Source organism: Thermobia domestica, chromosome 2, assembly GCF_964235325.1.
Source record: "Thermobia domestica chromosome 2, izTheDome1.hap1.1, whole genome shotgun sequence".
NCBI classification, from domain to species: domain Eukaryota; kingdom Metazoa; phylum Arthropoda; class Insecta; order Zygentoma; family Lepismatidae; genus Thermobia; species Thermobia domestica.
Window position 1 is genome coordinate 146,995,372 of NC_137455.1, and position 12,099 is coordinate 147,007,470.

A 12,099-nucleotide genomic window follows, 5' to 3' on the forward strand; every position below is an offset into this window, starting at 1 on the left:
GTTCTCGAAACTATATAGTTTTAAGCATTGTTGGAAACTTTACTATTATTTACCATATCTTCAGAATAGTTTGATATACCTTATTGCTTTAAACGACATTATAATCTTTACATCTATTGAAAGCTATCTATGCATGAGAAAGGCATTTGAAAAAGGTTCAAGTTTTCAACCTCTTGTATCTTTGTTTCTGTTCAATCGAAATCGGTGATACCATGACCATTGTATTAGACAATAAGAAACTTTATATTTATATTGTTCCGCCCGTCTCACTTATTACTGCTATAGAAAAGACCAAAATTTGGACTTTTGTGATACTGTAGTGTTCTTAGTTTGCAACACTGAATAACAAATGTAATATTGTTATTTTTCGTTTAACGAGTAGAATTTTAAACATTTAATAACCTGATTGGTTGGCAACAATTTTAACTTGGTGATACCACAAAGTATGGCAAACAATTTGTTCTTGAATAAATTTTCATGGTATACAAAATTTCAGCGTTTTTTGTCTATTAGTTTAAAAGCTACAAGTGCACATAAATGGTTTACCTTGTTTATATGAGTGACTTGCGAAAGCATAACGTCATTTTCTAACTTTCGAGTAAACTGGAAAGAGGATTCACAGTTTCCCTGCAACACAACACAATGTTACACAATAAACAAGTTTCATCTGCCTTCTACAGATACATTTCAGAAAGAAAACTACTTACGTATTCTTCTGTGGTTCTATCACAACCCATTCCACCTAATAATTTAATTTCAACGAAGTGGCGCTTACCATTATGTTCGCCCGAGATGCTTATATACAGGGTATATCGAAAAGGTCTTTACATCTTTGAAAACTCATATTAATTTATTCATTTACCTCACAAACATGAATTTGGTGTCGTTTTGTAGCGTAATACACCAAGTTTTGACTCATGTAGTAGATTAGTTCAGGAACAAGCCAGCGCAAGCGCTAGCGGCAGTTGGAGCAATGATGGCTGCCTTGACAGGTACCGAGCGTGCTAGTTGTGTGTTTTGGTTTGAAGAATGCCAGTGTGTAACAACTGTGCAACATAATTTTTGCAGAAAGTATGGTAAAAATCCTCCCAGCATGCTTACTATTTATCAGTGCCTTAAGTATTTTACTGAAACTGGATGTTCGGTAAGACACAACAAATCTTAAGGTCGTCCCCGTACGTCTAAAGACGTTGTAGAGCAGTGAGACAAAGCTTTGTGAACAGTCCTATAAAATCAAACCGGCGTGCTTCTCGGCAGCTGGGTGTCCCACACATGACAGTTTAGCATGTGTTGAGAAAAAGGTTGCATCTCAATCCATACAAATTACAAATGATGTAAGAATTAAAAGACACTGATAAAATTACTCGTAAGGAATTTTGTGTAGAAATGCTACATCGGTTGGATGAAAATGTGTGTCATAGGGCTATCACTAATGGAAGACACATTGAACCTTTTTAGGTATAAAGTAAAAAGAAAACTTAAAACAATTACTACAAAATTACACCAAAACTAAGTGTGTGTGCTAAATAAGTAAATGAATCTGAGTTTTCAAGGTCGTAAAATCCTTTTTGATACACCCTGTATATTCGAAACTACCCTAGCAAATTTTCTCTATGTATCGTAAGTAATATCATAATGCCACATTAGTGTTTTACTTTTGAAATAATGCATAAAGAGTTCTTCATTGCAAATGATATTTGAAAATTCCTGTTTCTGAGAACGATTATATAACGAGTTTGTTCATATTCAGTGGTATTGATAACTTTAAACGGACTCTCATGTTGATGCGGAAGAACAGTCCAAAAATTGAGACCCCACCGATGATTATTTGACAAAGATATTATTTAAAAAAGGAATTGTATACAAAGGTTTTCCATTTGAAATTGTTTTATAAATAATTATGAATATATCAAACAATTTCTCTGTTTGTACTCATTCAACATTATTTTTTTAGTTCTTTTGTCATTTTGGTTTCAACATCTAATTTTGGAATAAAAGGGCTGTTCTAAACTTATGTCAAAAATAAAGTATCACAGGAGCCCTTCGAGTTACGGAGATGAAAATCGATATATAAAATCCTCATTAAAGATAATTGGTCACATCTCTCGGTGTTCTAAAAAAGAATTTCCTTCTATTAGAGGGAAGAGGTCAATTTCTATAATATTAAAATTTCCCATTTTGTGTTCCAAAAATGCGAGAATATGGAAACGACTGTACCGCGTAAAACGAATTTTTTAAAATAATTACCACTTGGGTTGATTTGGGTTTTTTGTCACTACACTTTGATTGGAATGCATATTCTAAGGGGTAGATGGACGTTTAAAGTTTTCAAAAAGAATAACTGTAACACTGTGTGAAATGAATTGTTAAACATGTTTATTTGGGTGGTACTTGATTTTTATTATCAAATTTCGATTTAAATATGCGTCCTAAAGGAAAGAATGGATTCCCAGTCGGTCGTTACGTCAAATTTTTGTTCAAGGCTTACAGATGTTCCGGTAGAAAATGCAAACAACAAACCAGTTAATGCCTGCAGATCACCAAACTCATTTGCAGTTTAGCCAAGTCCCCTAAACCTCATCCGCGGAAATTAGTTTTTTCCATTAAAAAAACCATCATGACCAACGAAGCGCATTTTCACCTATGCGGATATGTAAGCAAGCAAAATTTTCGTTTCTGGGGTGCTGATAAATCGCGTTCAATTCACATGCCATTACATCCTCTCAAAATCTCTGTTCGGTGCGGTGTTTGCAGAGCGTGAGGACAGCCTTGGCAACATTGTGACTGTCTGTAATGCGCGTTACAGAAACATTGTCAATAAGTTCTTGGTGACACAAATTGACGAATTGGGTTTGAGAAACATGTGGGTCCAGTAGGACGGTGCGACCGCGCACACAGCACGAGCAACAATGATAATTCTGAAGCAACCATTTCCCGGTCGCTTGATCTCTCCTGTTTTGGCGATTTGAGTTAGTCTGCAAGATCACCCGATTTGACAGCTTCAGCCTTCTCTTTAAGAGATTTTGAAATCAAAAGTCTACAGAATCAAGTTTCAGGTCTTGGTGGCTCTAAAGGAGAATATCCAACAAGAGGTGGTGCGTTTATCACCAGACGTTTTAAGAAAAGTAATGGAGAGTATTCTGAAACGATCCCAATTGTGTGGAGGCTACTTGGTCAATATCTTCTCGACTTAATGACACAGAATGTAAAGTCTTAATAAATGTAACTAACAGCAGAATTGATTTTTTCATTTTCAAACAAAGTTACAAACTTTGGAAATAGAGTGAGGCATTTTTTACTACCCTGTATATTCACTAATCTATTTACATATAAAAATGAATCTTATCTTGTGGGTTATCGAATCACAGGGAAACGACACAACCATTTGAAATGAATTTTGGAATATATTTATCACCAATTTCGGGCTGGCCTTTTATCATGTCAATTTGAATAATGTGTATCGTGAGGAAGAAGCGATGGGACATGATTGATGCGAAAAATACAGTATTCTACGAGCCCATTAAATCATAAAGAGAAAACTTGACACATAAATTTGTCATTGAACAGTTAGCGGTAAGGTGTATCAGTGTTTTTGAAAATTCACGTTATTAACTGAAGGGGAGCATTTTCTATATCTTTCGCCAAATCGAAATCGACAATTTCTGTTGTTTGTGATTGCGTCACGGGAAAACGGCTAACGTGTTTGAAATGAATTTTGGAACTTAATTAGTACCTATCTCAAGCTAAATGTTTTATCACGTCAGTCTAGTAGCGGCGTATTCTAAGTTGGTAGAGGAATTCAAGAGTTTAGGCCAAAATAGGTTATAATAGCGGGGTTTAGCTCCCGGTGTAAGAATAGGAGATCTTACTCTTTCATTACTGTTTCATTACTGTTTTACTGTTTTTTATTATTATTAGCAATTTTATCCAATTCGGTCATGTTGCATGTAGCACATGCACTAATTTCTGTATTTCCAGTAAATTCAGAACTAAGTTGTTCATTAAAGCTAAGACACGTGTAAAACGATGATTATAGAAATGAGAAAAGAAATTTTCACGTGTCCATGAACTTATATTATATCTGTAGCATTCTGTATTGTGAATAATGTAAATCACTTAGTTACATTGAATGGCGATAACTTATACCTTATTTCTTATAACGATTTAGGACAAAGTAAAATTTCTAGCTTTCTTTTCATAGACTACTTAGTTCGTTATATTTATAATTTATATACTTATTATACTTTTTGTTTCAGGCACAGATTTGGTTATTTGATTATGGTATTATTCAGAAGACGACGGGAAATTAACCCTAAAGAATGTCGGCTATTACGCAAATACTCCTAATGCACTGCGTTATTCCTTTAACTGACTGTGGAATATTAGATGTAATATCAACCACTTCATCACAAGTTATGGACCGTGGTATATTTCAGTTATCATACTTTCTTATACAGCTATGCAGCACTTTGTATCCTGAGCGACAGCAAGTTGTCCTACTGTCTACAGAAAGGGATAACCCGATTTCATCATATTTTCAAGACCTGCTCGGCCAAACACCATTACCCGTGCTTCGTGTGAACACGCAAGAAGTTACTAATTCTTCAAGAAGATTTCTATCAAAAGTACCAAAACCAAGCGAAAATGATATCATACTTATTTTTCTTAATGAAGAGACATTTCCAAGATATCATACCAAAGAAAGATGTGTACTATTGGAATAATGGAGCAAATTTTATATTGTAATTTGCAACTGCAGCTCTATTGAAAATGTTATAGAAATTTTCAACCACGTTGTGTTCGATTTATTACAAACTCATATTCTAAAATTATCGGCAATATGCATATTTTCGTCTAATGACAATCAAAACCAGCAACGATACACATTTATGTCATACAATCCATTTTCTCAACAGTTTTACATACACCATATGTCTAAAGATTCTTTGGAAACAATGTTTGAGGTAATCAGAGAGGGTATCAGATCTTTGAAGTCATTAAATCTTCATGGATACAATCTAAGATTGACGACTTTACGTATTAAAGCTTTACCGTTCTTTGCCTTTTGGGAAAATGAATATACCAATAATACGGTATCCGAAGGTTTTGTGGCTAAAGTTTTGAATGAGCTACGCCAATGTATGAACTATAACACAACATATACAACTATTCACGATTGGGGCAATTTTGGGTATAAGTTACACAATGGAACTTGGATTGGAGTAATGGGTGATCTTGCTGCGAAGAAAGCTGACTTGACATATTGCGCTTTAGGGGCTCGCTACGACAGACTAGAAATATTAGAATACTCGGAATATCTGTTTGCAGCACCAGCAGCTATATTGGTACCAAAAGCCAAAAAAATCCCACATTGGAAGTCTCATATTATGTTTTATAATATGTATGTATGGTTGTCAATTCTGGGGGTATTTACATGCATCTTTGTTTTTATATTGTCATTTCAAAGATTGATTGATGCTTTTGAGCAAGCAAGTGATAAGATCAGGATAATTTTGAGGTTGTTTGGCATTTTATTACAATTATCTGTTACTCAACCAAGAAGACATTCCACGAGGATTCTTTTCTTTTCTTGGGTTTATTTTAGCCTTATCATAAGCTCTTTGTATCAAGGTTCAATTGTTACTATCTTAACAATTAGCCAATATTATCCAGACATGATGACTTTGGTAGACGTTGCAAACTCCGACTTGACTATTAAGGGTCTAAGATTTCATGTTAGTCTCTTCAATGACAAATCAAACCAAGCATTTCTGGCTTTATATGGTAGAACTCAAGTTTATGGTAATTATGAAGAACTAGTCAGAAAAATGTATCATAGTGAACAAGTCGGTGTGGTTGCTTCTATTCCTACACTGGAGTATTATTCGAACAAAGTTCTTCCATGTATTAGTTGTTCAGAAACATTTCATATTGTGGAGGAAACGCTAGGAATTCAATTCTATTCTATTGCATTTCCTAAAGGTTCTTCATTCGTAAGTTTTTTTAACGAGGTCATACGTAGATTTCGTGCGGCTGGTTTGATTTCTAAGTGGAACTCTGACGTGTTAACTGGTGATAGAACCAAACGACCTTGTCCCAATAATTCTTGTACGGGTTATAGAGATATTTCTTTCAAAGATTTGTTCCCTTTCTTCTGCATATTACTATTGGGTTGGGTATTGGGAGTAATTGTGCTTGCAGTTGATATTATTTATAAATATTTATGTAATTAATGATTAGCTCCGATATACAGAAGTCAGTTCTTCCTTTTTGGGGTGAAACAATGATAACCCTTGAAATTCAAATTTCTGAGATATTTTGGTTACAGCAGCGAGCAGTAGCTGAGTTCGCGTTTGTAAATACCTTATCTTCTTTCGGCTAAACGCAATATTACTGTGAATGGTAGCCTGTCTAGGTTAATATCAAGATAATGGTAATGTACAATGGGAGATGGAATAACATCATTATCGTACAATGTGCTTGTCGGAGATGATGATTTTTATGTACAATTTTTGATAATAGCAAAAAGCCTTCTGAGTCAGGAATGTGTGATAGAGAAATGGTAGCTGTACAATCATTACACTCATCCCTAGACTTAACGGATTTCGAAAGCAAAGGATTAAATCTCGAACAGCCGAATCGGTTTGAAAATGCTGATTGTATACTAAAATATTGGATATTATAATATGTGCAGCGCTGATAGCAGGAGAGTGCCGAACGAGCGGGAAGATAGAAAAAGTAATCGGCGCCGCGCCCCGTAAAAGTATTGGTGCCCTATTAAATCAATATTGTTATTGGTTGCAGATATAGATTTTCTTGCTTGCTCTGGTCGCAACCCCAAACGTTTCCATAAGGGCATAACAAAGTTTTACTTATTATTTAAAAAAGGTTATTATACATGATTTGTTAATGACGATATGTTATACATGGTGGCGAGTGTACGTAGGGGCGTTTTCAAAATCAGAAACGGTCAAAGTCTGAAATATGTGTTCGGCGTTTTGATGGTGATGGGTTTGGTAAGTTAATCCCATTTTTCTACCTAATCGGATTAATCGTGACGGTGAGAATAAAGGTAAGAAAATGAAAGAGGTGAAAAGACACACGCAAGCTCCTGTTTGAACGGTAAAAAAAACATGAAGGTAAACTAGGGGATTAATAAAGTTTTCGAACTTGAAGCAGGTGTAGAATAAGAGCTTAAGGGGTCAGAATCTAACATAATGAATTTCGCTTTTTTGAATGACTGCCCACTACTAGTGATTTTCAAATTCAATTGAAATATGAAATGTTTTCAGTCTGAAGGAATTTATCGTAATCATTTCTCCATTAACTACTTGTAGTTCCAGCATATATTTGTGCATTTGTATTTAGCTGTGCTGTTATATTATATCTACATACATTCAAAACATTTACACACATTGTATACATGTGTCTGTATGTGTGTTAGGGTATTTTTAGAATGTTAATTAATAATAAGTAACATTAATTTCAGAACTTTCATTCATTAAGAAATCAAGAAACTGCTGTAATTTCAAAGATATATAGTAGCCAAACTATATTTTGGATTTTAAATAAAAACATTAAATATATTCTTCAGTTTCGTCGATAAATATTGATAAATTAACAAAGAAGGCTGCTTCTGAATTTCCGAGAATCGAAATTAAAATGTTATTTGTGTAGTCACATACAGAATAAAATTTCAAAAGTTTACAATTATTACTGGAAATTAATACTGTCACCCATATCGAACATTTAAAAAAAAAATAGTTTCTTATTATTGAAATTTCATTTCTTATCAATAGTATGAAATGTTGTAAATAGTTGTAAATTTCCATAATTGTTCTCCAAGTGGATCTGTAAACCTACCAAAAATAGTATTGTCAAGTTTAACAAAAGGTTCAAAATACGCCTCTCGAAAACAGCTCTTATTTGTAAAAAGAATACCTAATGATAGCTTTTGGCTATTGTAATGGTTTGTCTAAGCAGCTTGATAGAAATTTAACTTAGCATAACAAAAGCTGCGTCTCTTATATGCTAAAAAAGAAGAAGAAAAAGTTTGGTGAGACGAGTGTAGGGGCACCGAATTATATGTCCCGGGTGCCGAAATCTCTAGCTACGACTCTGTCCCTAAGTATACCATTACTAATAGTTTATAACATAATTATAGTGAATTATATTTGATATGGTTTGAGGCAAACATTTCTGAAAGATAAAGTAATGAGTTTTGAATATTTGGTTTAAAATCAGTAGAAGAAATGGATTTACTCGTTGCATATGCCCTATGTCAATAGCTTCAAAATGAGTTAACTCATTTTAAATCAGTTTTCATTGGTGTAGAACAGTGGTTCTCCACCTAATACCTATCACGACTCCCATTTTATCACATCATCTTGCCAGTGACCTCCTTATAATTTCTGGTTTGTGATAAGCTTGAGCAAGATTTTAATATACCTATTGTGGAGATCTCACGATACCCATCTATTTCTATAATAGTAGAATCCATTTCTTGTATATAGTGGATACAGTAACTTCCCTAAACGCGAATGGATTAAAACCAAATTTGGTCAGTTCATTCATATTACAAATTTCGAATCCGATCCGTCATACTGTTTCAAAATGGAGATCGTTTAAAGAAATTAAACTTCATAACTTCCTTAATTTTGGGTCATATGATAAAGAAAAGTGAGTAATTTTGGTTTAAAAAACTTAGACAGTTGTGAGAAAAGTTATGGACTATTTTTAATGATTTGATAATGTACGTCACGAACATTGAACCAGACATTGCCGCACTAGTGGAATCACATCATGCTCAGGTATGTCATTAGCTTTCAATTTTAATTGTATTTTAATATGCAGGCTTTGCTGCGTTTGTATTTTTCTGGTATTTTAATATGTAGTTCTTATTAGCTTTATATCGTACTTCTTTCATTTCAATTGATTTTTAAACAACTCTGCATCTGCTGAAAATGTTTAGTAGACCAATTTTTTGTTGTTCTCAACAGTATGTATAAAAATAAAAATATGCCTATCAGAATAAAATTCAAAATAATATTTAAAAATATTTAAAAATATAGATTCTAATTATTTTTATCTCTTCCGTTTATCTTCGCGACCCCTATGAAACCCCCTCGAGACATTCCTAGGGATCGCGACCCCTAGGTTGAGGAACCCTCGTGTAGAGAAAACGTAATTTTGTTTACCTCTGAATGTATTGAAAACTGTTCCGATTCGCCAATTTCTTGAGAAGTTGTTTATAGAAAACGTGTAAGTATGTATCTTCACTTTTGCTGCTGACTGTACTGTTGTAGAATTTTTTAAAAAAAGATCTTGCTTTTAAATGCATCTATTAAGAAACAATAATTCTTACTGCCAACACTGCATTTTCAGTCCTCCTTTTCTGTTCTGGCACTTTGCCTTTTCCTTTCCTTGTTTGGAACACATTAAACTAAAATACACATGCACCAAAGGCTTTAGAAAACGAACCAAAAATAAGCACAATGTTAAACAAGGTCACTCAACTAGGAAATATTTTAATCGTTAAATTAAAGTATATATTATAACCAATATCTTAATTTATTATACGATGGATCGTCGCATAGGGTAGAAGAGAATAATTGGGCGCGGGGGGTAATTGGGCGGAAATTTTTTTAAAATGTATTTTTTGCATTTCAGGATATTTTTATGAAATATAATTACAACCAAAATTTTGGGTGGATAGATGTTGATCAGAAAAAGAAGCTTAGATGAATTTTGAGAGGGTGTAATAATGACAAGAAACAAAAGCTGATTTGGTTCAGAAATGACATATTTGAAACCGAGTTTCAGGTTTGTGTGTATTTTGGTTTGAGTCACAATAAATCGCTCATCTATTAATGTTTTGAGCCAGATTTTTTTTACTGCTGCTTAAAAACATCATAAGGATGGTGGCGTAAAGAGAGCAGAATCCTGACTGTAAGGCAGTTAACGTTTTGTTAAAATTTGTACCTGCCAATTACCCCAAGGGATAATTGGGCGCATGATGTGGGGGTAAATGGGTGGAATGCCTTAAGTGAACATATATTTTGCTTAGAGTGCCTTTAAATTTTGTGCTATTTTTGTTCTTTGTGGTGTACATTTTTGATTCCATGTCAGAAGGGCCCGGACAAAAGGGCGAGGACAGAAAGGCCCGAGTCAAAACGGCCCCGCGTCAAAAGAGGCCCGAGTCAAAAGGGCCCCGCGTCAAAAGAGCCCAGGTCAAAAGGGCCTGCGTCAAAAGGGCCCGGGTAAAAGGCGCCGCGTCAAAAGGGCCCCGTGACAAAAGGCCCGAGTCAAAACGGCCCCGCGACAAAAGGACCTCACGTCAAAAGGGCTCTGCGTCAAAAGGGTCTGGGTCAAAAGGTCCCCGCGACAAAAGAGCATGAGTGGAAAGGGCCCGGGTAGAAATGGTCCCACTGCCAGAAAGCCTGAAATCAAAACAGGAGTGGAAATTACAGATGCACGAGGGGATAGTGCCCCCTTAATAAGTAGAAGTGATTCTCCAACAGAAGGAAGAACATCAGTGGTTATTAGAGAGAAAAAGGAAACTTGAATGGTGATCTTAATTTTGTTTGGTTGCTGTTTGTTCTGCAACAATCCCTATCTCTTAAGTCGGTTCTCGATGAAAGTTTCCTTTCAACCGTGTCTCTCTGAGTTTGTAGACGCGGAAGACCGGGGTTCGATTCTCGACGGGATCTCATGTGGTACGGATTCCACGTTAATCAGTAGGTCCACATCTCTTATAACCTCGCTGCTGAAAGGGACGCTAAAGTGAAAATCATATATCATATCTCTGAGTTTGTATTCTCGAGACATCCCGAATCAAAGTACAAGAACACGTATTATATGGATAATATTATCTTGAAAACGTTTCATTAATTTTGGTGTAAGAATATACATGTGGATCTCAATACAGGGATAACTCTGTATAGTCAAAAGTATTGGAACAAAACAATAATAACGACACGCGTGGACGGAGGAAAATCAAAAGTTGCAATTGGTATTATTGCAAAAAATGCATTGGTTTGGAGTGTGGTCGCCGTGGAAGCCATTTTGAATTACACTATATTGCGGATCGCACACTTTTTAATGGAAACGGCTATGATTTTACACTTCAATTTAGGCTTTATATTCCCAAAGATGAGGATGTGAACTCATTTTTGATACGTTACCATTCTTTTATGAGACAGAGTGTTTGACATATGTATCTAATAGAAAAAAGTATCATGACAGGGCGGTAACAAAGAGACAAATGGACAAATTAAAAGTAAATGTTACAGGTTGGTATTGGTGTTAAAACTGCATTAAATGACCATGGCACCCAACTTGAATTCCGCATATTATATACCATAAAATATTTTCAAATAGTCAGGGGTACTTGCGTCACATAAATTTAGGCTAGAATCTTGCTACAAACGATAATCTAAATTAGGAATGAGCACAAGACAAGATTTGAGGCTGTCTCGTCTCGAAAATGTACTGGAAAAGTGATGTCTTGACTCGATAAAACGTATATTTTTCTATTGGAAGAGCTGTGTCTTGACTCGAATTTTTTTCAGGAAAATTCTGTCTCGACTCGTCTCGGACGCACCCCTAACTGAATCTACTTTTGACCACCTCTATTCATTTACGCGATAGTGTGTGCTACGTTTGACATTTGTTTATAGTAGAAGAAAGTATTTAGACAGGCAACTAATAAATAGTACTTCATTGTGTTCTTAACGTATCTGTTCGTTTGCTTGCGTTTGTAAAATATTGTGAAGTTACCACATATGTTAGTAGTAAGTATTTATATAACATATTTTAATAGTAAGTATATTTGTAATTAATTGTTACTTTACGACTATAAAGCAATAGAATGCGTTTAATGTGCAGTTTCGAATATTTGGTAGAGCTCAACAACTTCGTTCAAATACTAGTGGGTGATAACGATGTTTCTTCTGGTCAGTGTATTGTACCATGTAGAGTTAATACGGGAAGGATATAATGGTAGAATTGCTAGAAATAAACCATGTATTATCCAAATTAAGAGATATAAGATACTTAAATTTTCTAGAGCTTTTGATAATAAACCCAAAAACTGATGAG

At 34.8% G+C, this 12,099-nt stretch overlaps 1 protein-coding gene across 1 annotated transcript in view; it reads left to right on the plus strand.

The window, feature by feature from the left end:
- LOC145676146 (glutamate receptor ionotropic, delta-1-like) overlaps positions 1 to 6,990 on the plus strand; it is a 108,986-nt gene extending 101,996 nt beyond the window's left edge. The window contains exon 2 of the mRNA XM_081747054.1: positions 4,257 to 6,990. Within this exon, the coding sequence (XP_081603180.1) occupies positions 4,890 to 6,233 (1,344 nt within the window). The 5' untranslated portion in view covers positions 4,257 to 4,889 and the 3' untranslated portion in view covers positions 6,234 to 6,990. The remainder of the gene's footprint in view (positions 1 to 4,256) is intronic.
- The last annotated feature ends 5,109 nt before the right edge of the window (positions 6,991 to 12,099 follow it).